Source organism: Guillardia theta (assembly GCF_000315625.1).
Source record: "Guillardia theta CCMP2712 unplaced genomic scaffold GUITHscaffold_22, whole genome shotgun sequence".
NCBI classification, from domain to species: domain Eukaryota; class Cryptophyceae; order Pyrenomonadales; family Geminigeraceae; genus Guillardia; species Guillardia theta.
In genome coordinates this window covers 48,310-71,703 of record NW_005434652.1, presented here as the reverse complement: position 1 = coordinate 71,703, position 23,394 = coordinate 48,310, and the positions used below count along the sequence as shown (strand labels likewise).

General features: G+C 51.9%; 9 protein-coding genes and 1 non-coding gene across 10 annotated transcripts; 6 read left to right on the top strand and 4 right to left on the bottom strand.

Moving 5' to 3' along the window:
• Window positions 1-491: 491 nt before the first annotated feature.
• On the top strand, window positions 492-1,082 carry GUITHDRAFT_105826 (hypothetical protein; the record flags this gene model as incomplete). The annotated part of the gene is made up of 1 exon (XM_005835142.1): window positions 492-1,082. One exon carries the CDS (start codon window positions 492-494, stop codon window positions 1,080-1,082), a length of 591 nt encoding a protein of 196 aa, XP_005835199.1.
• Window positions 1,083-1,472: 390 nt separating this feature from the next.
• GUITHDRAFT_t41 lies at window positions 1,473-1,544 on the bottom strand. The gene has a single exon. It is a non-coding gene; the product is annotated as a tRNA-Pro (tRNA).
• Window positions 1,545-2,137: 593 nt separating this feature from the next.
• On the top strand, window positions 2,138-3,047 carry GUITHDRAFT_151827 (hypothetical protein; the record flags this gene model as incomplete). Its single annotated transcript, XM_005835141.1, has 5 exons — window positions 2,138-2,191; window positions 2,238-2,339; window positions 2,384-2,440; window positions 2,590-2,672; window positions 2,903-3,047. Coding segments are annotated over 5 exons (343 nt in total), but the record flags the coding sequence as incomplete, so codon positions are not given.
• Window positions 3,048-3,744: 697 nt separating this feature from the next.
• GUITHDRAFT_136750 (hypothetical protein) lies at window positions 3,745-6,851 on the bottom strand (the record flags this gene model as incomplete). Its single annotated transcript, XM_005835140.1, is given in 16 exon segments — window positions 3,745-3,813; window positions 3,882-3,927; window positions 4,084-4,122; window positions 4,211-4,391; window positions 4,665-4,936; window positions 5,011-5,078; window positions 5,207-5,357; window positions 5,512-5,565; window positions 5,622-5,689; window positions 5,734-5,781; window positions 5,801-5,851; window positions 6,284-6,336; window positions 6,395-6,470; window positions 6,521-6,559; window positions 6,631-6,665; window positions 6,689-6,851. 16 exon segments carry the CDS (start codon window positions 6,849-6,851, stop codon window positions 3,745-3,747), a joined length of 1,413 nt encoding a protein of 470 aa, XP_005835197.1.
• A 1,424-nt stretch (window positions 6,852-8,275) lies between these two features.
• On the top strand, window positions 8,276-9,073 carry GUITHDRAFT_136749 (hypothetical protein; the record flags this gene model as incomplete). The annotated part of the gene is made up of 1 exon (XM_005835139.1): window positions 8,276-9,073. The coding sequence occupies one exon, from the start codon at window positions 8,276-8,278 to the stop codon at window positions 9,071-9,073; it is 798 nt and encodes a 265-aa protein (XP_005835196.1).
• A 255-nt stretch (window positions 9,074-9,328) lies between these two features.
• GUITHDRAFT_151826 (hypothetical protein) lies at window positions 9,329-10,190 on the bottom strand (the record flags this gene model as incomplete). The annotated part of the gene is made up of 2 exons (XM_005835138.1): window positions 9,329-10,025; window positions 10,056-10,190. 2 exons carry the CDS (start codon window positions 10,188-10,190, stop codon window positions 9,450-9,452), a joined length of 711 nt encoding a protein of 236 aa, XP_005835195.1. The 3' UTR covers window positions 9,329-9,449.
• Window positions 10,191-15,185: 4,995 nt separating this feature from the next.
• On the top strand, window positions 15,186-15,923 carry GUITHDRAFT_105821 (hypothetical protein; the record flags this gene model as incomplete). The annotated part of the gene is made up of 4 exons (XM_005835137.1): window positions 15,186-15,303; window positions 15,415-15,575; window positions 15,621-15,774; window positions 15,901-15,923. The coding sequence occupies 4 exons, from the start codon at window positions 15,186-15,188 to the stop codon at window positions 15,921-15,923; spliced, it is 456 nt and encodes a 151-aa protein (XP_005835194.1).
• Window positions 15,924-16,178: 255 nt separating this feature from the next.
• On the bottom strand, window positions 16,179-17,571 carry GUITHDRAFT_151825 (hypothetical protein). Its single transcript, XM_005835136.1, has 2 exons — window positions 16,536-17,571; window positions 16,179-16,350 (listed from the first exon to the last, which is right to left on the bottom strand). Exons 1-2 carry the CDS (start codon window positions 17,361-17,363, stop codon window positions 16,252-16,254), a joined length of 927 nt encoding a protein of 308 aa, XP_005835193.1. The 5' UTR covers window positions 17,364-17,571; the 3' UTR covers window positions 16,179-16,251.
• A 187-nt stretch (window positions 17,572-17,758) lies between these two features.
• On the top strand, window positions 17,759-19,511 carry GUITHDRAFT_136745 (hypothetical protein; the record flags this gene model as incomplete). The annotated part of the gene is made up of 9 exons (XM_005835135.1): window positions 17,759-17,837; window positions 17,932-18,031; window positions 18,308-18,344; window positions 18,392-18,471; window positions 18,662-18,788; window positions 18,821-18,881; window positions 19,107-19,182; window positions 19,248-19,376; window positions 19,427-19,511. The coding sequence occupies 9 exons, from the start codon at window positions 17,759-17,761 to the stop codon at window positions 19,509-19,511; spliced, it is 774 nt and encodes a 257-aa protein (XP_005835192.1).
• A 1,233-nt stretch (window positions 19,512-20,744) lies between these two features.
• GUITHDRAFT_105818 (hypothetical protein) lies at window positions 20,745-23,270 on the top strand (the record flags this gene model as incomplete). The annotated part of the gene is made up of 11 exons (XM_005835134.1): window positions 20,745-21,302; window positions 21,502-21,639; window positions 21,690-21,859; window positions 21,983-22,097; window positions 22,328-22,389; window positions 22,440-22,516; window positions 22,565-22,634; window positions 22,766-22,823; window positions 22,878-22,934; window positions 22,991-23,024; window positions 23,155-23,270. 11 exons carry the CDS (start codon window positions 20,745-20,747, stop codon window positions 23,268-23,270), a joined length of 1,455 nt encoding a protein of 484 aa, XP_005835191.1.
• Window positions 23,271-23,394: the final 124 nt, after the last annotated feature.

Sequence of the window (23,394 nt, the reverse complement as noted above, 5' to 3'; positions counted from 1 at the left end):
TGCAACTTTCACTCCTGCACTGGCAGCCTGTAGAAGAAGGCTTGGTGCTCTCTCTCTCTGTCTCTCCAGCACTCGTCGAGCCGTCACTCTGAATGTGGAAGAATGGAACTTTCTGAGACGACGACGATTATATCCGGGCCTAGAGCAGCCGTAAGGACTGACAGGACTGACGATTATGTCCTAGAGCAGCCGTAAAGACTGACAGGACTGTAAGGTGTTTCAGACAAGTTCTCGAGCAGGTAACATGTAGATGATCATCTTTGTGAAGTTTCGATCAACGCAGGATCGAAACATCGTCACCAGGAGAACAACAGTTGTTTTTTGACCAGCGAGTTCGAATTTGACCACCACTTGGGAAAAAAAATGATAAGTTGGTACCGGGAGTTTTATAATCTTTATATAATCGGAGGAGAGGAGGAGCGGGAAGAGGTGAGGGAGGAGCGGGAAGAGGAGGAGAGACTGTTCCCTTGTCCCTCCTTCTACCTGTCGAGATGGATCCCAGTCAAGTCAAGCAGCCTCCTCCCAAGCTCATCTACAAGGACGGCAAGCTCGTCCGAGCAAACCTCCTCTGGGAACCTAGTAGCTGGTTTTCCAAGGAAGGCAGCGGCATTGTCGTACCCATACCCGAAGAGATCTTTCAGACCGCAATGAAGCGAAACGACTTGGATACTGTACTCAAAGAGCTGGAGGAGGTACGGAAGAAGCAGCCGACGTCCTGCTATCAGTTCACTACTTCCATGCTCATATTTCCCTGCGTCATCATTCCTGGCGTGTGCTGCATTCAAAGGATGCGCAGCAAGAATCGTGTGCTCAAGTATGATCGGGATCTCCGCGAGTGGCAAGAGCAGATGAACGCAAGGTACCTGAGATCCATCGGCTGCTACGTGAAGACCCAGTCCTGTGCTCGCCAGGTCGGGTCTGGAGAGCGCTCTAACCGCGAGATAGATCACTGGATCGCCATCGCTTTCACGGCAGAGGAGAGTCAAAGACTCGCAAACGAGCCGCATGTATTTGGCCATATAGTGGATCTCACCTGTTGTGTTGGTGTGAAGGAGGAAGATATGTGTATGCATCCGTTATGAGCTTGTTTGTTCCTTGTTGACTGACGACATGCTGCTGTGCTGTGATGATGATGATGGCGACGACGACGGTGTGTCGTGAGTGGGAATGTCATGCTCGATGGAATTGACACTGAGCATAGTAAAATGGCGGAAATAAGAGTGAGAGGACTGCCATGTTTTTGACATGCTGAAAGTTTAAACTTGATGGCCTACAGTATTGCAACCAGGTAAAACTCTCCAAGGCGACGGATCTGTTGAGTTTGCATGTAACCATGAGCATCCACAAGTAAAGACAAGATGTCCAATAGTACAAAAAGCATCTGAACGGCAAGTTTCGAGTGATCATGACAGCTGAACGCATCATATTCCAGCATCTGCCCAGAAGCAAAAAGCAAGGCGGATCGCTTCTCAGGGGGATTCCGGGGATCGAACCCGGGACCTCTCGCACCCAAAGCGAGAATCATACCGCTAGACCAAATCCCCGCCACATGTCCGTTAGGGATGATAATACAGTTTATATACTAGTTGATACATACCTTGCTATGACCTCCCTATGACTCGAACTATAGAAGACTATGCCCCCCTTATCACCCCTAGGGGACCCTGGCTAGGACCACCTTGTTGGTTTTTCTTGAGAAAGGGACCATATCATAAATCCCGCCATGGCCTGGGAAGGAGCAAGCGAACGGAGGGGAGGGGGGGGGGATAGTTAGGAGGGAGCGACGTTGATAAGCGGATAAGAGAAGATCAGAGGCATAGAACACGTCTCCCGTCGATAGAAGGAGAGAAAGATGTGTGTTTGTAGTAGTCATGGCTGGGAGCAAATGAGCTGTAGGGAAAGAATTCTCGAGTATATGAGGCAAGGACGAAGAGTAGGAGGAGGGAAAGGAGAAGGAGGAGCAGGAGCAGTGGGAACAAGAGGAGGAAGAGTAGGAGGAGTGCAATGGCACAGAAATCTTTGTAATGATATTGCCAAGAAGAGTTTGAGAATGATCGTTCTTTTCTTTTTGAGCTTGAGGGCAGAAGGGAGTTTGGGAGCGGGGGTGGGAAACGTGGCGCTCAAAATGAAACCCCCAGATGAAACCATCGGTGAACACAAGATCAGCTCTACCTGAAGAATACAAGAAGAAGTGATCTTTGCTGTTTTCTTATGTCCTTTTTGACTGTCTTGGCAAGGCGGAGATTGCTGGAGAAAGAGGAGTATGATAGGCTAACAGAAAGAAAACCTGGATTTCTTGATTGGTTAAGCGTCAAGCAACAACAATACAACATCACGAGGTTGAACCAGACGATGATGTCTTCTTCTGACATAACAGTGACAGTGTCCTGTACATGTTGGACTGGTGGGAGAGATTTTTGTTCAACATCTTTCTTATCAGGTGTCGTAGACTGTCTCCTGTTTTCGATTCTCTTACCTAAAAACTTGTTTTGCCTTCTTCGCTTCTCACTCGTCATTTTCCTTCTTTTTCGTTCTGTCACTCATCTTTCCCTTTCTTCCTTCTTTTCCTGACTGACATCTGCCACTCAGTGTCATGCTTGGAACCGTCTTTGCTATGTACATATACAGTCAGAGCTCAGGCCTGCTCCTTGCTCTTAGCATTTTGCTCATGGGTAACAATAGGAAGACCTTTCGTTTCTCATTCCTTCCCTTCCCTCCCTCCCTTCGCTCTCTTCTCTCTCCCCTTTCGCTCTCGCTCCCCTCCCTCCCCTCCTTTTCTCCTTTGTCGCCCTACCTCCCTATCCATCCTTCCCCTTCTCGCTCTCCCTCCTTCTTTCCCTTTCCTCTCTCGCACAGCTTTCTCCCTCCCCTCTTCTCGTCTTGCAATGTGACAGGACTGCAGGCATCGTGGTCTTGCTTTTGCTTCTTTGTCCTCTCCATCAGTACTAACCAACTAGTTCTCTGCGGTTTTAACGTGTGTTTGCTCATGGCATAGATCACTTTGAAACCTTTTGAATTCTTCTCTACTGAAAAAAGTTCTTGACAATGTTGAGCTTTCTCTCTCTCCCTCTCCCTCTTCTCTCTCTCACTCCTTCACTCCATCCCCCACTCCCTTCCTCTATTCTTACATAGATGCTCCCTTGTTCGCTCCCCGTGCTTGTCTTCTTTGCCGTTCACGATTTCTCTAGAGGCCCTTGGATTTGGCGCCTCCGCCTCATAGACCATCATTAGCCTCCTCGCCGTACAGCTGCTTCAGCACCTTCGACAGTTTCAGTTGCAAGGGAGGCCGCGAGGGGAAGGAGGGAGGAAGGCAAAGGAGGGGAGTGAACGGGGGTTATAGGTGTTCACACGAGGAGGAGGAAGGAGGAGAGAGGGGAGAAGTCAAGAACGGGGGAAACATGGAGGACAGTAGGTCAGGTGGGGAGCAGGTGGGCAGAGAGGTCAGGTGAGGAGCAGGTGGGGGGGAGAAGGCATTGAACCGGCTCGTATGCCTCTAGTACGCATGTCTGCATCGATTGAACTTCTTCAGAGGATAGAGGAGCTCCCTTGCGCAGCTTGCTGGCAGTTTTTCTGACAAGGAAAGAGTGAGAACGAGGCCTTGTGAATGGCAACAATGTGAGAGCTAAGGAGCGAGTAGGAGAGCCAGGATAAGGGCAGGGCAGGGCAGGGCAGGGCAGGGCAGGGCAGGGCAGGGCAGGGCAGGGCAGGGCAGGGCAGCGGAGCAGAGACAGGGGAGGAAGAGAGTTACTGCTTCCCCTTGGACAAGACCATGGAGCCGATCCCTCCCCCGCACAATCTGACAAACTTCTCGGCCTATCGGGAACAGGAGGCAGACAAGTCAAGAGGACTTCGTGTCACTTTTATCGTGTCAGGTTGTTCACCTGCAACTTCGACACTCCAGAGATGTTGAGCTGAATGATCTTTTCACTGCCATCTCAACATCAGTTTCTCCCTCAATCTCATCCCCGCTCCTTCCTCTCCCCTTCCTCACTCACCCCTTTCCATCATTCTCCTTCCTTCTCCCTCCATCTTCTTCCCCTCTACTTCCTCCAACCTCATTCAGCATCTTCCGCCTACACTTACCATGCGGTTTCGAACATTTGATCAGGAGGGAAGCAGCATCTGTCAGACAAGCTTCAGGCAAGAACTCATGCTCTCCATCTCTACCCTTCTCAAGACCAACTTGACCTCCATCATCATAGTCTCTGACCCTGCTGCTGCTCCTCCCCCTCCCCCCCCTCCTCCCTCTGCTCCTGCTCGCTCTGCCGCTCCTCCTGCTCCTTCTCCGCTCGTCCCCGCTGCGTCTTGCCTGCATCCTTTCGTCGGGTCGTGCGTCGTCGCTGGTCTCGTGAACGAGAAGGACGAGGAATTTGAGGTCTGCGACAGCCTGCCTGCAGCTGGAGATGGAAGACGAAGAGGGCAAGCGAGGGCGAGCGAGCAGAAGGCGGAGGTGATGAGGGGGAAGACAGGAGGCGATTGGAGGATAGAAGGGAAGAGAGAAGGGTAGGAGGAGGAAGGAGGAGGAGGGAGGAGTTTGGCAGGGGAAGAATTCAGTCAGCACCATTTGATAAACAATGATATTTTGTCTACCTTCAGCGTGAAGCTCGTCAACAGCTAGATGGAGTTGACAAGTGAGAAGGGTATGACAGATCACTTGCACGCACCGGGCCGATGATACAAGAGTTCATTGGTGTAGAGAAGGTCAGGCTGCTTCACTGCTCCTGCTCCTGCTCCTGCTCCTGCTCCTGCTCCTGCTCCCGCTCCTTCTCCCGCTCCTGGGAGGACAGCGCGGATAGGATCTGACATTGCCCAGTCCCAGAAACTATTCCATCTCCCCTCATCCATATGGCCCCAGACACATGTTCTTCCTGCTCCTGCTCCTGCTCCTGCTCCTGCTCCTGCTCCTTCAGTGTACAAAGATTGCAAGGCTGATAGACTGATATGAATGAATTAGCAAGGGAAGGTCTTGATAGAAGGAGGACGATGGAAAACGGGATGAGAGCCGCACACCTTTCGAGATTAAAGTCGACATTGCTCAGATCTGAGTGAAAATTTCCATCACATAGAGATTGTGCTGCCTGCAAACAAATGTGAGAAAAGGCAAGCACCAGCAACATGATATGTAACATCGTCGATATGCAGCAAAAGTTACAGTCACACATCAAAACAAGTCGACAGCTCCCCATCTCTCCCCTCTTCACGTCACCTCGTTTATATTGGCATGAATCCAATCAGCAGCTTCAGATGAAGCTTTCAGAAACTTTGAGGTCACTTTTGTTCCCTCCTCCCCTTGTAGCCGTTCTCTCTTCACGATGACAAGATTCATGTATCCAAAGGGAACCCCAAAGTCTTTCATCCTGTTTTAATTTCATCCCATCCCATCCCATCTCATCCCATCCCATCCCATCCCATCCCATCCCATCCCCCTCGCCGCTCCTACCTCTACCTCCTCCTCTCTCATCCTCCCTTTTCCCCTTCACCCTCACACCCCCGCTTCATGTCAACGCTCACCTGAACTCCCTTAGCTTCCTTCCCCTCCTCCTTGCTCGCAGCACCTCCCATGTCCTATACCTTACCACAGCCTGTCATCTGAGATAACCTCTGTCTTCTTCAGTCCTCACATCCACGCGCAGTCAGCCGATCCATCAAGCAGATTCATCTCTGTCTCTGTTCTCTCCTCCGGACAAACCTACGGCTCGTCAGCCTTCTTCAAACCACGCAAATGGTGCGTACTTCGATGATGCCTCCTCCTCCTCCATCGTTTCTGATCATACTGTTGACCTGAACGCGCATCATCAACCTTGCATAAACGAGCATGTGAGACAGACTGCAGCAGTTTCCAGAGGATATCCTAGACGAGCTGTCATCAGCGAGCAGCAGGACGAGATGAAGGAGCGAGGCATAATGGTTCGAATGACAGGATGCAGGTGAGAGAGCAGAAGGAGAGGGGAACGGGGGGGCGGGAAGCAAAGGAGGAGCGAAGGAGGAGCGAAGGAGGGAAGTGGAAGAGGAAGGAGGAAGATGGACGAAAGGGGAGAGAGGGAGGAAAAGTAAGGGTCCTTACCGCAAGAAGCGTATCTAGCATCAGACAAGAGGGAAGGTCTTGTGAAATTAGAATCTTCATCAACACAGACGGCTGATATGTCGACCTCATGCAAAGTGGCAACACAAACCTACGGCATGGCGTAAGATCTGACTGACTGGCAAATGACAATGAATGACATACAACTCTGTCTTCCCGCAAACTCTCGTAGAGAACTTGATCGCACGGGGAGATTCCAACCTCAGCAGCTCCGGCCACAACCGCATCCAACGGCGTCTTAGGGGCCCCATGATCTGCGGGAACAAGAACCATAAGACATGATGGTACCAAAGCTCTGAAGCACCCGTCGACCTGAGGGAGACAGGAATCGAACGTCGAGGCTCTCCCGAGCATAGAAGCCTTTGCTGGAAGCCAGGAGAAGAGCTGCCTGTTGATGGCAGCTGTCACAGACAGAGTGAAACTGCTGCATCCTCTTACATGTGTTGTGTTCGGTGTCCAATCCAACGCCACAGTTACCTAACATCAACCTTCAATGTTATGCCAACAGCCTAGTACTATCATGGGACTATGTTTTCTCTCTTGCTCACTCTCTGAAGCTCAAAATTCCTGCTAGTGACCCTTCCTACTCGATGTTGAAAGTGGCACCCCTGGAATGCCCCGCATGAATCTCCTCCGGATCCATCGATTGCTCTCCTAGCTCCTTGATCCTTGCGATGCTTGCTCCATCGTTGTTGCTCCCTGCTCCCTGATCCCTGATCCATGCTCCCTGCTCCCTGCTCATATCCTTGCTCTGCTTCTGCTCATACATTTTTTCTGTGTTTCGTCCTTCTTTCGCTCCTCCTGCTCCTCCTCATCTAGATGTACCTGCGCCATGATAGGGATCCCAATTTCGGCCCCCTCATCCCCACAAAGCCCTCATCCCCTCACACCCTTCACTACCTACCCATGACTTGCTCAAGTGTAAATTCAGTAAAAGGGACCCGTACACAAATAGGCCAAAGACTACCCCGTTGAATATCATCGCATGGGGTACTATGAAGGTTGGAAGGGGGGGTTAACTGATCGATGTAGTGGGTAGGGGGGCGATGGGGTAGTCAAGTTCTAGTTGCAGCACTTTTAAATAATTAAAATTGTAGGGAATCAACATTGTGGTACTTAAAGTTGAGGAATAATCTGTGTATAAAACTGTGAATAATGTTTTATAATACAATGTGCCTCTACTTAAAATCAATTGAGAAGATTTGGATAGAAAAGATTTTTCGTTGTTTTAAGCTTTTTATATCATTTTTTGACAGATTAGATTGGGGGGGTTGAAAATTGATAGCTACCGCAACAAGCAATTACAATAGTTTTAAATATATATGGTACAGAATGAACCTTTTTGTAAAATTTTACACAGATTTGTGAAGCAGTTTATAAGTACAATAACAAGTTTTATATCCTAAATCATTTTGGATAAAATTCTTTTGTGAGAGATTATAACAGTGGCATGGCGGCGTAGAGGCGGGAAGGGATAACATGGCAGTGGGAGGGAGGGAGAGGATGAAGAAGTACGAAGAAGGGAGCAAGGGAATCAGACTAAGAAGAAGAGATGGAGGAGGGTATTTGCATCATGTGCGATATGAAATCAGGTTGTAGCGGGGAGGATGAGTTGTGAAAGTGACGTGGAAGGAAATTTTGGGGATCAAGAAAGGGGAGGATAATGGAGCAGTTTTTTTGCGGCAGTGTCCTACTCGATGTGTGATATTGCAAGACTTTAGTGCTCTAGAGCCGATAATCTGACAAACCTCAGAGTGAATTCTTGGGTGTTGCTGTATTGTTGCACGTGTGTTGCGGATTTAGTTGCACCGTGGGGCATTGACGGCAGAGGAGTGTCAAGAGGCATCATGCACCTAAGACTTGAGACACTCATGAAGATATTTTGAAATGGAATGAAATAGCATCATTGTTGTGGCAGAAGGGTGCGTTTTGAATGTGTTTCAATCGCATGAATTCCTGCAAATCTAAGTTGGATTTCTGAGCTTACTGAGCGGGTGGAATGCGCATAACGGTTCGATGTTGAACAGGTCACTTCATCTCTGTCATCTCCCACACAAGATCGGAAAAAAAGGAAGAGAAGGGTTTTCTACTTTCATTATGCTCAGGTCCCAGAGAAAAGCTCCTCCAGCGCCAAAGCCATCGGTGGAGGAGTTCCTGCTTTCCTCCGTGCCAGCAGAGTGGGCGGGTCCACTCATGGTCATGCTGGTGAGCTTCATGGTGTTTGCCGGCATGTGGTTGGCCCTTGCCAAGCGACCGACGAGTCAGAGGATAGCCAAGGAGAAAAAGTTGCATCGAGCTACGGATGACCCCTACAGCTTTTACGATCCTACCAGCGGTCAAAGTCATCGATTCTTCAAGGCCGAACTTGCTACTCGCATCGTATCCACCATTCATGCTGCTCTTGTTTGCTACGGCGCTGCAATGGGCCTCTACACTCATCGCAACATGTTCCAGGACATGCTTTGGGCCACATCTCCTATCGTTCGCTTTTGGTACTCGGTGTCAATGGCGTACTTCCTTGGAGACATCTTGCTTTGTGTGGTCATGTTCCGCGAGTACGGCTTCATGTTTACTTTCCACGGCATCTGCGCTTTCGCCGCTGTCGCAATTATCTGTCTCGGGAACATGTTTCACTTCTTCGGCTGCATCGGATTCTTGTGGGAGTTCTCAACCATCTTCTTGAACTTGAGGTGGTTCATGTTGGAATATGGCTACAAGGAAACTCTTGCCTTCAAGTTGAACGGGATTGCCCTCGTGGTCTTCTTCTTCATCTTCCGCATCTTCATTGGCTGTCCATACTCCTTCATCTTCTGGTCTCAACTCTCATCAGCGCGGGCAGAAGGAAAGATCAGCGGTGGCGTGTACTTGACGATGAGTTTGATGCTCGGAGGAGTCAACAGCCTCAACATCTTCTGGGGGAAGAAGCTCATGCACGGCCTGATACGCTTGTTCCGAAAATGGGGCTCACCGGAAGCTATCAAAGAGCCCTAGAGGAGCCGCGAGCAGAAAAGTCCACACTTTGATTGAGCTTGATAGATTTTTACATCCCCGCTGCTTCTTGTCCTGTTTCACTGCGGCATCCTTGTAGGTTCCACTCGCTGGGGATTCAAGATTACAACTTGGCATGGCAGCGATTGTGTTCGGCGCGGCCTCCGATGCTGAATCGTCAAGGAACTGAACTTCTGTCGTCTTTAGACGGTTCTTGAGCAAGGATTTTCGTCGAGATAACATCTTTAACATCCACAATATCAAGTGAAGACGCTTTATTACAGTGATCACAGTACAAAATCCAAAGGTAAAAATAAAATGAGAAACGAAGCTTCGAGAAGCCAAAGTTACAGAAGAAAAAAATAAGGCATCGCTCTGATTACTGGCTACTCCTTTTCTTCTTCTTTTTCTTGGATTCCTCCTTGTCGCTGTCAGAGTCACTGTCATCGGAATCCCTGGATCTCTTCTTTTTCTTGCCTTCCTTTTCTTTTTTCTCCTTCTTCTCCGATTTGTTCTTTTTCTTCTTCTCCTTCTTGGCAAGTCGTACCTGTTCCTCATTCTCTGATTTACTCGAGCTCGCGTCGCTTTCCTCATCTGAGTCGAAGGTTTTCTTTGCCCCCTTGAAGTCCTTTCCTAACTTGGTGGGACGGTCGTTGTCAAACCCGAGACCTTTCCTTCCCTCGACCTTGTTGGCATGCGCGTCATTTGCAATTTTCTCTTGTGTCTCTTCGTTGAACTCCCAATCCTGTTTCTTGTGCTTGTGCTTGTCGTGCGACATGAAGCCTCCATGTACGAACATGTGCTTCAGTGTGCCGCTCAACACGCTCGGCTTAGGAAGGATAGGATGCTTGAGCACAACCCCAGTGGTGGAGATAACATCCTCCTCATCACAATGTGGCACCTTTTCGAGGTCGCGCTCGTGCTTGGTCTTCTTCTTCTTCTCCTTCTTCTCTTGCTTCTCCTCCTTCTCCTTGCTTTCTTTGACCTCCGTCTTTCCGTACTTCTTGATGGCATCCTTGCTGATCAGCTTCTCGTCCTCCTGCTTCGGCGGGACAGAGTAGCCAAGAATCTGACTGAGATCCGTCGAAGAGTAGCTCTTGACATCCTTGGTCTTGTTCATGAAAGCTCGCTTATACGCGTATCGCTGCTGGATCACAGCTGCTGCCGCATACGACCGCCCAGCTTTCCTGGCAGCATGTGCATCTGTACTGCTGCTGGCGGCTTTCTGCTCGAGGTCGGAATCATCGCTGTCGTCGCTATCACTGACAGCTGAGGTGTCCGAGGATTCTTTCGTCTTGCTCTTCTTCGTCTTGCTCTTCTTCTCCTCCTGCTTCTTCCCGCTCTTCTTCGAAGACTTCTTCTCTCTCCTCGATTCCTCCTCGGAATCCGAGCTATCCGACTCCGACTCCGACGAAGAGGCCTTGGACTTCTTCTTTTTCTTGACCTCTTTGCTCTTCTTCTTGGACGCCTTTGCCTTCTTCTTCGAGGACTTAACCTCGTCTTCGCTCTCGTCCGACTCCTTGTCGCTGTTGTTCACAATGACTGAGAGCTTGGAAAGAATCTCGTTGTAGCTGTTGGTCTGCACCGAGTGCGCGCCCCAGTCGTTGGTGTTTTCAGCGCCAATGCCAACTTGATCTTCTCTCTTCTTCGTCCACAGATGCTTCGTGATCCCATCGTTGTTCTTTCCGAGCCCAGCTCCTTCCTTCCATCCCATCTTCTGCACCATAGAATACGCCCAGTCCTGAGAACACCATGAGAACCAAGCAATGCCAGTTGAGCAACAAACTTACCTCACGATTGATGCCATGGAACTTCTCGGACTTGACGGTGGCAGTCGAAGTAGCAGACGGCATTCTCTTCTTCTGAGTGGCAGCAGGAAGAGACAAGAGCGGAGGAGGAGGAGGAGGAGGAGGAGGAGGAGGAGGAGGAGGAGGAGGAGGAGGAGGAGGAGGAGGAGAAGGAGGAGGAGGAGAAGGAGGAGGAGAAGGAGGAGGGGGGGTGGAAGGGAAAGAGTACGGAGGAGCAGTAGGTGCAGGAGACGCACGCGCTGCTTCTGGGACAAGGAGTTGGCTAGGCCGAAACTGATATGAAGTATTTCAACATTTAGAGGATAGTTTTGCACATTTGAGCCATCTTGGTGAATATTTGTACAGAAATAAGTGAAGATTTCCTTATTCTATCGAAAAATGGCGGGGTCCAGCAAGTCTGAAACTTTGCTCCACTATTTGGAAACTTTAGTACGGGATCCTGGAAACTCTGCCGATAAACTTTGACGCCAACGAAAAAAATCTCAAAGTTTACCAGGCACGTGCACGATGGCATCCCTCGGGTACGATCTCGGGAACTTTGGAACCTTAAAAACTTTACATTACAGAACTTCCAGTAGAAAGTTGAGAGTCACGAAATGCAAACTTCCGAAGTTCCGAATGGCGGCGGCGGCGGCGAAACCTGAGGCCAGAACTCAATTCGAGACGTTTGATAAACATCATCTTTGGTAGATACACTGAGAGGATACCGATAGCGGCCGTTGATTGTTCCTTGAGATCGTTTCCCAGTCCTACACTCCCCCCGCGCCGGTCCGGCGGCGGGAGTCACTGCCGAGCCTGCCAGTGAGAGTCTGCCGCAGTGCACTGCAGTGCCAGGCAGTCGCCCGGCGCGGCCCGGCCGCGGCGCCCCGGCTCCCTCAGTAGGCTGGCCCGGCGGCGGCCGGCGGCCGGCCGGCCAGCCGGCGGGCGGCTGACGGCCGGCGCCGGGCGGGCCCCTCCGACGGAAGCTTCGCCGTCACGGTGCGGCCATTCATCGGCCCGCCGCTTCAAGATTCAGTGGGCCCGGCGGCCGGCTTTTGCCGCCGCCCGGCCCGGCGATCTGGCTTTCAAGTTCCGGCCCGGCCCGGCCCCGGCGGGCCCACGCCACCGGTTGAACTGGCAGTTCAAGTCCGTAGTAGTGACCGGCGTGCCCCGCGGGCCGGGCACTTTCTCGGCTATCACCGGGCCGGGGCGGCAACTTGAATCCGATCCGACGATGATCGGATCACGGCGTACCCGGGGCCCGGCGCACTGCGGGCACCGGGCAGGGTGGCGTGACGGTGACTATCACACGGCCGCCCGGCACTACCGAGTCAGTAAATAAAGCCTCGGACCTAAGGCTAGTATTCAACCGAATCCTACGGTGCTCAGCCGATGTTTAACTCAGTTAACTATCATATGCCAGGACTCGAGTAAAGGGCAGTAAAAATAAACAACATCCGATCGGGCAAACGGCCAACTTGGCAATATCGGATCATTACTTCATGAGCCTCCTGGCATGGCCTCCGGGAAGTCCGATTCGGAGTCCGGGGCCAGTGGCAGTGTCTACAAGTTTCAGTCTTTACTCAAAGTTCCACAACGAGCCTTCAAACAGCACGTGCCGTCCCGCCGGATCGGACCGGCCGGGCGCAGTGACAACAAGCGGCACGTCAACCTCCACCTCACTGGCCAGAATCTATTTAACCCAAGATCCACCAAAGACTAACTCTCAGTACACCTGAGATCCTTACACCAACCTTATTCACCTCAACGATACACAGCTGTGGAGTCTCTAACACCTTCACTGATGGTGATAGAACTCTCAGGAGAACCACACAACACCGCCAACACTTCCTTTATTCACAGCAGTCACCTTCCCTTCAGTCCCTTGCAACCAAGTACAATGCACAGCGCGCAGTGGACACGTGTCCTCCTAACCCCCTCTTCACTGCCTGACCCTCAGGCTCGTCGATTCCTTAATTCCAGACCTATGTCGAAACCCACTTCCATCTCGCTGGGCTTCGTCCACCAATGAGACGCAATACCCTGAACTTCTCGCCGTCTCCAAGAACTTATCCGAGTTCTTACACCGTTGAAGGCTTTAATCCATATCCAGTGTGACTTTACGTTTCGGGCCAAAACAGTCGATACATATAACGTTATAAATGATGCCTCATATCTGTTAAGACCGGTGCTAGCCCCCTTATACTGGACCTCGTCCCTGCTTCTTGTCCTGCTCCTCTTCTGCCTCTTAGTCTGCTCCTTGTACCAAGTCTCCAAGCACATCTCCTTCTGTGCATCCCCCTGATGCTTGCTTCACAACCTTCCTCTTCCCCGCATTCTCCGACCGTTGACGTTCACGCTCGCGTACGCAAGTCAACCCCTTTCGACTCCCCCCGCCTCGTCCAGCTCAGCCTCCCCGTCCTCCAGCCTCTCTTCGCCATGCGTCAAGAGGATGCTGCTTCCTCCCTGGTACGTTATCTCCTTCTCCCTCTCTGCACACTCTCCATCTCTCTCTCGATCTCTCTCTCCATCTCCCTCTTCCTCTCCCTCTCCCTCTCCCTTTATGATTTCCCTGCCTCCTCGCCCTCGCCCTCTCCCTCTCCCTCTCCCACTAGTGTGCTGACTCAGTGACGTGTGGTGGTGGTGCAGGGCATGTCGCTGACGAGCCTAAAGAGCGCGTGCCGGCGGCTGGGGCTCAGCCGCTGGCCGTACACGAGGCATCGGGGCGAGGACAGAGACCGGGAGAGACCGTCGACGCCAAGCGCTTTCATACAAGATCTGCTACCTGATATGTCATGCCCTGCTCTGCATCGTCAAGCCGTCGGCAGCGTCCAACAGGAAGACGAGCTTTCGAGCGATACTTTCCCGCCCCTCCCGTGCCATGCACACTTGCCTTGGCAAGAGATCCTCCCACCGGCGGCCATGTTCGCGTGGGAAGAGGCCGAAAAGCGAGAAGAAGGGTACTTGGTGCCTGATGGAGAACTGTCAGGCGGCAGCTGGGATGGAGAGGGGGAAGAGGGGAGGGAGCTAGACTGGGATCTGTTGGTGAAGAACAGTAGCGTATGAGGCTCGAAACAGATGAGCACAAAGTTGTAGACGAGTAAGTACAACATGACGTAAGTAAACTTCAAGAGTCAAGTGTGACTGAAGGCTTTTTATGAAGTGAGAGCTAGATTTGTTCATGTACACCCGGCTCAGCATTGCGCAGTACGGTACTGTCACTACTTGAAGCCTCTGGATGTCACTGAGTCACGTGATGGCAGTGCACCTGCAACCTCCGAGCGGCTTGCCGCGGCGGGCCCTTATCATATCAAGATGCCAACTCGGAGCCCCCCGGCGGCATCTCATAGTCGGGCTGACTCCGCGCCGCCGCCAGTACACGGTAGTACGGGCCGCCGCTGAACGGCTGCTCACAGTTTTCCGAGGAGCCTCAGGCAGGGTCACCGTGACCCTCGTCACGGTAGCCTCACTGAAGGCCCGGGCCGCGCGGCGCTCGGCGCGGCGAGTTCCGGCCGGACTCCAGAGCAAGCCTTCGGAAGGGCCCAGCCTGCCAGCCCGGGCCGGCACTGCCGCTGTGCCGCGTCCGCCCGGCTCTGCCTTCATCCCCAGCAGCATGCGACAGTGGCCGGGCAGTGCGACGGGCAGGCACGCCGACGGTGCCCGGCCGCCGCGGCCGCGCCATTACGGTAGTACTGTGGGCCGGGCCGACCCGGCGTACGGCGACCGAGTCCGAGCCAGAAGGCCCGGGCGGCGTGGTCACCGACCGCCGCGCCGCCCGGGGAGTCGGTGCCACGGTGGTCACAGACGCCGGTCGTCGCCGGAATCAGACCACGCGCCGGGCCGGGCCAGTGACTCGCTCGGACCGCCGGACTCTTGAACGGCGAGCCTCGGAGGCGGCCCGATCGCCGGGGAGAGTCCCGCAGCCGGCCCGGCGGCCCTCAGTGGCCACCCACTGTGCCAGTGCCACGCCGGTAGGCAACAGTGGCACCGGTCACCGGTGGGATACGGGTCTGTCACAGGCATGATCATCGGATGGTCACTGTCAGTGTCGTTTACTAGTACCATCCGATGATCCGGGTGAGCGGTAGTACCGTACCGTAGTACCGCCATTATGATACCGTACTTCACTACTACTAGTGACTAGGCTGTACTAGTGTACTAGTACACGTAAGAGGACCTCTACGGCTATCATCTCTCACTGTCAGCTGACTCTCATCAGGGTCAAGTGCAGGGGTACTAGGACCCGGGGTACTACACTACTGTAGGGGGGCGGAACTGCCACTCGGATAAAAGGAGGTCAGTCGAAAGGATCAAGCAGGCTGTAGAAGATGAAGATGACGACGACGATGAAGATGAAGATGGAGATGAAGATGATGCTCCTGCTGGCGACTGTTACCATGGCAGCAGCGAGCACGTGCTACACTTACACACAAAAAGCTACGATAGGTGAGCTGATCCTACCAGCCGCGCAATGCCACCCCTTGACTCAGTCCTCTTGCTCCGCTTGCTTCCCTTGCTCCAAGTGCTATTCTTTGTAATTGCTGCTGCATGTTGCAGGAGGTTGCCCAGAGCAGACCTACCAGTATGGCAGCTGCACCTCACTAGCCGATGCGACTAGTCAGTTGAGCGCCAGAATCTCCAACTGGTCGAGCAGTCCCCCTGCAAACGATGCTGCTTGCCAGACTCAGATCAACATGCAGTGCGCAGGGTTCGGAATGGTATCCTTGTGACGTAACTCGATGCTTGCTCTGACTTCTACAAAGTCCGCTACAGGCTCCAAGTGCTCCGATCTGTGTCCTTTCCAATTCCACACTGTTCTTGGCTGCACTGAGGATTTGCAGTGCAACAGTACAAGCACGCCTGATCTCCCGATATGCTGCAAGTACCTGGGGAAGCAGGCATCGGTCATGTGCAACGGTGATTCCAGCATGATGGAGATGTCTCTAAGAAACACTGGTATGTGCAGTGACAGTAACTGCATCTCGAGAGCATCGGCGACGTTGAGTTTCTCCTTTGTCCTGCTCCTCCTCTCGTCTTTGGCAGGCCTGATGGCTGCTCGGCTGTAAAGCATGAACATCAGCGTGTAGCACTGTGAGCGATTTGGAGAAAAAAATTAAATGACAAGTGAGTTTTTGAGCCAACCTCTTCAACAACCAGCGCATTCTCCGCATTCTCAAGCAATGACAGCCTAGGGCACATTGACCCAGTCTGAGTGCCCTCATCGGAGGCGAAAATCATGCGTATCGACAGGGCAATCTCAAACGCCAGCAGTGCAAGAGGAAGGGGACAATGACAGGACTGATGACGCTGACTCTCTGCCTAGAAACTTGCAGCAGACATGCTGCTAAGTTTTACTCAACCATGGCTGTATGAGGAGTGAAAGTAAAAAACGTTTCATGACATCGATCGGGTCCAGCTGTGATCGTCTCCGCCGACATCAGCAGCAAGCTCGCGCCAGAATTCCTTGTCATGCTGCTCACGGAGAAGGAGTTTCTGTGAAGAAAGTGAGGCAGAGCCCTGACTTGGAGTAGTGACGAAGATGGCGGGGGAAGAAGAGCCGAACACGCAAACTCGGAAGAGGAAGCGACCAAAAACATGGAGAACAGGCAGGCAGGAGGGGAGAAAGCTGGGGATGCCAGTGGGGAGGCGCAGAAGGAAATTTCCGAGGATGGGATTACCTTAAGGGGGAAAGAATGAACGCTGGTGTCAATGAAGGAATTCTCCTCCACATGCTTGGGAAGCAGTGTCTCCACCACCATTTCTTCCCCTAATTTCTCCACACAGCATGATGTTCTGACATCTGTTGAAAGATTCCTCATCCGATAAGCCCCGAAGCTGTTCCCAATCACAACAAGCCTCGAAAGGTTCCCTGGCCCCCAGTTTGCCCTTAGGACGTTGCTGTACAGTCTTCGACCGCAATGCGGCATGAAGAACAGCGAGTCTGAGTCAGTTGTACACAGGCCAACCTCATCCTCTTGTGGGATTGTGAACCCCAACGACTCGGCGGCCTGTCGCTCAGCTCCGGTCATGACCGGATCAAAGAGCGAGGAGGAAGGGGGATGAAGAAAATCTTTCAGCAGCAGAGCAAGTGAAATCTGCAGCAAGGACGACGCACTGACGCTGAAATTTCCGATGCCATAACAAACCATCCTCGAAATCTTCGTCCTTTCACCTTCACCTTCCATGTGCGCTAGATTGCCTGCTATGCTCGACCCTTGACGAACATTCTCTGCTTCTCTATCACCACCCGAAGCCTGCATACCGTCCATGACTCTCTTGACATGATCGCAAACAATCATCTTCACTTCTTGAAACCATGTTGAACCTTTCATGTCGCCCATACACTTGTCAATCAAGGTGAGGATTTGTGACTGCGTCATATCACTGTCAACCCTTCCATGCATGAGAATGCCGATAGCCTTATCGGCATTCTTCCTTCTCTTTGCTGCTGACCGTCGGCTGTTCTTGGTCACAAGGGTGAAACCATCTTCCAGCTTCTCACTCATGCAGACTGAAGATGCGATCTCAGATCTCAGATCTCAGATCTATAGGAGAAGCGCCCCCCCTGTTGCTAACCTCAACTTGCTCTCGACAGCTCACGTCGTCTAGCAGCTGCAGCTGCCATGTGCTCTCCCTCGTTCCTGGCTTTCCTTCCTCTCCTCTTCCCCTTGGCTCTCCTCACCATCCCTCTAGCTCTGTCTACTTCACTTCGCTAGTCCCTCAAGTTCTCTGTGCATCACGGGTTGACTACCCCCCACCCCTTCGTCTCCGCCCCCTTTCTGTGTATCTACCCCAGCATTACAGATCCTTCACCCTAGATTTATGAGGTACTACCTACCGGGTGATGGGGACTACCCCCCGGTTCTTGAGGCTTTTTCGCTGGCGGCCGTGGAAGGTGGACATGGCTTGCATGGCAAGAGGGGAAGGAGAGTCAAGGAAGGAGCAAGGGGACAATGGTGGAAAGAGGAGGGAAACCACAAGTAAATGCAGACTGTGAGCGATGAGCTGAGATGATGCAAACATCCGAACATCCGAGGTTGTTTCAGACTCGAATCAATCACTCGTTTGTTGCAGGTTCAATAATCGTACTTCCGAATGCTCGGCTACACAAAGACGATTATGAGAGGACTTTGAAGTCTCTGGCCCATTTTCTTAGCAAAGGAATTTCAACCAAGTAAGTTGTGTCAACCTCTCTTGCATACCCTGTTCTCAATCTTCTACGATCAGATGATCCCTGCCTTGCCATCCGTGGTTACTTGGCAGCAAGGGGGGAGGGGCTTTGTCATTGTTTCCACAACATCTTGGAAATCGATGCCATCTGTTGTTACCTGGACAGTTGCAAAGGATGTGTGTACTTTACGTGATAGCTGATGTCTGAGATGACGGCTTGATGGAAACAGGCGATACACGTTGAATTCTTGCTAGCAACAAGTGTTCCTGATCAACGCAGTATCTCGAAGAGAACCGTGAGTTGGAAGTTCAATGAGGTAAGATGGACCTTTGAATTGCGTTAGAGTGATGCTGTCATGTTCAGGAAATCGTCATCAAAATTTTATCCATCACATCAGTATGGGCGAGGATTCGCAGCAGATGTGTTTGTCGAGATTGGAAAAGGTGGGTACAAGACAGCGCGTGCAAGCTTGAAGTCAACATGATGCTAAGTTTCGATGACTATCTTACTGATTTTAACGATCATATCACTCATTGCATATGCCAGTTCACCATCCTGATATGTTTCCACCCTTCCCCTCTCTGACCATCCTTCCCCACTTTCGGACCTCCTGCCGCTGATTCTACATGCCAGGTTTGCTGACGACCCGCACGCATGGGAGTATGCATATTTCTCCTCGGCATCTGGGCGGTGGACGAGGGAAGGGACGTGGGAGGAGGATGAAACGGGTCGTTGTTCAGCAGCTCAAGGAAGACTTGAGGTGGATCTACATCATTTGTGCGTTATGGACAGGGAGGAAGTGTTTTCGAGGGGAATACGGCAGGTTGCGAACCGTTGCTTCTCCAGTACCAAGGTGAGGAGCTTGCAGAATGGGATCTTCTGTCTCTGACGCCCAGGATGAGGGGTTGTCGCTTCCTGCAATGTCTACACATGACTTGGAGGACATCCTGCGATCATCCCCCTCCCTGCAGCACCTTCACATTGACAAGGTGCGATCCTTGTTCTCACCTTCGTGAAATGACACAGGAGGAAATGTAGAGAGATCATGAGAGTTCTTGCAACGACAACACTCTCGTAGCGATTGCACGGACTTGCAAGAACCTCACGTCGTTGAAACATCACCTTCCAGCTCTACACTTTGATCCTGATGAGAGGTATCATCGATCCAGCCTGAGGTTCCCGAAGCCTTGAAACATCCGCAAGTGACTGTTTCCCGCAGGCTCCTCTGCAAGAGCAACTCGTTAAGATTCCTTGACTTCTCCTCCTCCGACAAAAACAACGAGATCGCCGTTCACAGGCTGATAGACGCTCTGTATCACGTCAGTGCTATCTCGCACCTCAGTCTCAGGTCAGTCAGACTGACCCAGTAGCGAGCTCATGAATTTATCTATGGTGCAGAAACTGTGCAAATGTCGATGATAGAATCATCAAGCCGCTTATGGAACGGTGTGGCGGAGCTCTGACTCAGGCTGCTCTCAAGTAATGCTGTCCAACAGGAGGATCGAGTTCTTGGATGTGCGAGGAACAAAGGCAAACGATCACATCCGTCATGCCGCGTGATCCAACCGTATGTTGACATCGTTGTTGCTGCAGGTGACCATTAGAGCTCTGGAGAAACTTAGGAGCACATGTTCAACTGTCGACAAGCCTCGGATCCTCGTCGACCCGGAGTCCTTGGACACAGTCGCATCGCCGTTCTAGGTCGGACAGTCGGACTACCTTTGCAAGCCAATCGCTCAGCGCGGCGCTAGGGCCGTAGCCTGGCCACGGTAGCCCACACCTGACTCGTAGAACATGCATGACGATCGTCCGATCACTGCAAGCTCAGGCCTCGCACCACACTGCCACTCGAGGTTGGACCTTCGCCTACCCTCCTTGCCGCTGCTTAGCCCTCCTTTGACGCGGCGAGATCACAAGATAAGATATCAAAGCTCGCTACTTCTGTCTGCTTCCCCTGATGCCTCTTCCCCCATCCCTACTCCTCTAGCGCCCCGCCGTCCTCGACAGAGTTGATTCGAAAATCCTCGATGCTACTCCCAGCTTCACCTTCTACGCTCAAAAGGCAGCCCCTCATGTTGGGAGCGCATGCCCCATCACTTCAAGCAGCCTCCTCCGAACGCCTGCATACCCTCCTACAGCAAGCTTGTGGCCATGTGCTTGCTCGCAGGCGCTCAGCTCTTCCATGAGCTTGCAAGGACATAGAAGCTTCTCTCGTCCAATTTGTTGCAGAGAGCACAAGTCAACCCCTGGGGTAGGGGGTCTTAGTACCCTACCCCAAGGTTTACTACATAGGTACAGGGTGGGAGGGACTACCCTCACTTTTCCCTCACTTTTCCATCACTCTACCATCACACTACCCCCAATCCCTAACTTTGGTTACCCCCTACCCCAGACACCTAAAGCCCCACCCCTACCTTCGAAAGAACCATGCACTGAAGCTTGAGCGCACGACGAAGGGCAGGGAGCAAGGTAGCCGGGAGCAACCAAGAGAAGGGAAGAGAAGGAGGAGGAGGAGAACATATCCAACGAGTCTAGGATAGCCCAAGAGCTTGGGAAGAGCATCTGAAAGAGAGCGGGTGGACTTGTTGCTGGTACGCACGGGGGGCTGGCGGGATCATGGGACGCAAGGGGCTGTGCCTGAACGCTTGACGATCCATGTCATTGACCGGATAAATATCGACTGAGATAGGACAGATCAACTTGAGCTGAAGACAACATGACGAAGACGGATATGTGCATCGGAAAATCAGCCTTTCGGAAGGACGATGAGCGAGTGAAAAGGGAAGGGCGCATTTCAAGCTTGTTGGCAAGCAAGACAGGACGTGCTGGCTGGCAGTGGGTCAAGTATGGTATCATCTTTTGCATCTGGTGTCTTGGCACAGCGGAACGTGCATGTGCGCTGTCGCTGGATCCGAGGGACATGGCGACGGCAAGCGCCATGAGGAGAAGAATGGGCTACGAAGCAGGGTTCACCTTAACATTGGGGTTTGTGAATCGCGGAGGGTCTGTACGGGATGGCAAGACAAGTCACTCCAGTCCGATCTGCTACTTCGTTCATCGATCGCCTTCACAGAGCTCGATGGAAGGGAGGAATGCCCTAGAGAGGTACATGGCGATAAGAAGCAGGTCGCCTTTGAAAGCAGACCGTGAGCGAAGTATGCGTCAGAACCGCTGCTTGAAGGCGATTCATCAAGAGGACTCGAGGTCAGGGGTGGCAAGGAGGGATGAGAGGAGAGTCAGGAAGCTGAAGATCAGTGGATCTGTTTCCGACACGGTCAGTGCAGAAAACATTGTGTTTTGTTTTGTAGTTACCATGTATTGATGATGATGGTGAGTCTTTTGTGATGGAGACAGTTGAAAATTTACATATTCAATATATGATATTGATGATGTATTATTGTAAGATCAAAACGATGTTGGTGGTGATGATGAAATAGTGACGATGCAAACCGTGGTAGTAACAATTTTGGCAGTCCTTGGATAAGATTTCGAGGACGAAGTTTTCGAATATTTCAGCTCCAACCACCACCACATATCAATCTCTCGTTGCAATCAAGGAAGCCATTGACGTCGCTGCTGGATGGAAGACTCCCGACCTGAGCGGGACTCAGGTGAAGCAGTTCGAAAGTCTGCGGCCAGTCAGTGACAAGTTGTATTCCAGCTCGTGAGGAGGCAGAGGCAGAAGAATTGGGATTTGACAGGGGAGCCTTTTCGAAGAGTGACATCGAATGAAATAAGGAAGAAAAATCTTGATCCGATTAAGGATTTGAATGTCACCGGAAGCTCATGGGTAAAATCTCCCAACCTTGCCAGCCGGAATTCGTTTTCAAGGTAAGAGTTGTATTGAAGTGCCTGTTAGCTATTGTGAAGATGGTTATGATGTTGATTTCTTGTGATTGCATGATGCTTGCGACGGTGCCAAGGTAAAGCATCAGATCTTCACTCGATTCCCAGGGAGTTAGTGGAAAGCAGCTCGGAGGAATCATCCACCGAGATCAATCACGTCCTTGATATTCAGAGAACTCTTCTGAATTGCGGGCTTTTTGTTAGCACCATCGCGGGATGGAAGGTGTCTCTATTCCTTCGTTGCTGCCTTACTTCTCCTTCTCCTCCTCCTCCTCACGCTCACCATTTCTCGGGGACTTTGGTTTCGCTTTCTCTTCTGTACCAATCTTTCTCCTTACCTCTTCCCTAATCACCTCGCTATTTCCGTCGGTGTGATTTTGTTGCCCATGAAAATCCCCCGCAATGTATTGAACGCATCTGACGAAGAGGAAAAAGTCCTTGTGGGACCTTCAGGATCAGAACGGGCTGAGTTGGTACACATCGGTGGGAATAGGAATCTGCATGTACATCTTTCGGTGACTTTAACCTTATCATTTTCGTCCTCTCTCCTCTGATTTGGGAGCAGGTACAAGGTCGATGACATCTTGGACACCCATGACGTTCACAGTGAAGATTGGTTCGAGTTGTTTTCAAGACTGCCAGGTTTGTTGTCATGGGGCTGAGAAAGAAGAAGTTTGACAAGCGCGAAAGAACCGTCGTTTAAGTCTATCGCCGAGTATGGAAAGATCTACTTGAGCTCGGCCCTTGTGTTTGTAAGCAGGTGTGTCCTTCTTCCCTCCTCCCTCCTCCCTCCTCCCTCCTCCCTCCTCCCCTGCTGCCTCCTTTCCTCATCTTATCGCGCAATTCCTTGGATGTACATGGTCTTGAGCTGACTGATGTGCTCTCTTCCAGCTTGTTCATATGGCGAGGGATATGGGCGGGGATAGACGACACCCAGATCTCATGGCAGGTACGCAGGAGGAGCAGCAGGAGAGGGGTGAGGATGAGGCTGACGCTGAAGCAGGTCTGCCTGGTGATTGGCACGATATCCTACATGCTGCTCAGCGTCATGCAGCTTCAGGTGCATCCTTGCGCTGCCTCCCCAGCTAGCCATGCTGAAAGTGTTTGCCATCTCAGCTGGAGAGAAGGAGGTTCGACGAAGGAGACACAGGTGTGGAGGAGTTAGACCAGGATGGAAAGGATGGACGAAGAGGGAGGAAGGGGGCAGTAGATAGTCTGAGTACGACGGTTGGAGGGAGCAAGGCAGGGAAGTGGCAGGAAAGCTCCTCAAGTCCTGGCAGGGTCAAGGTCGACTTCACTCTTCACTGAGCGTCATGGTATCATGGGGCGCGTCGACTTCTTCCCCGAAGGTCCCGTCCTCGTTGCTGACCACTCCCCTATCACTCCCTTATCCTAAGCTCACCTCCCCTCCCTGCTTCTTGTAGATGCCGCGCATGTCCGCCTGACTCTCTATAACTATCCAGCTTCCTTTCGCAACATAGACCTTCCGGGTGCCACGCGAGCTCTTTCAGAATCTTCGA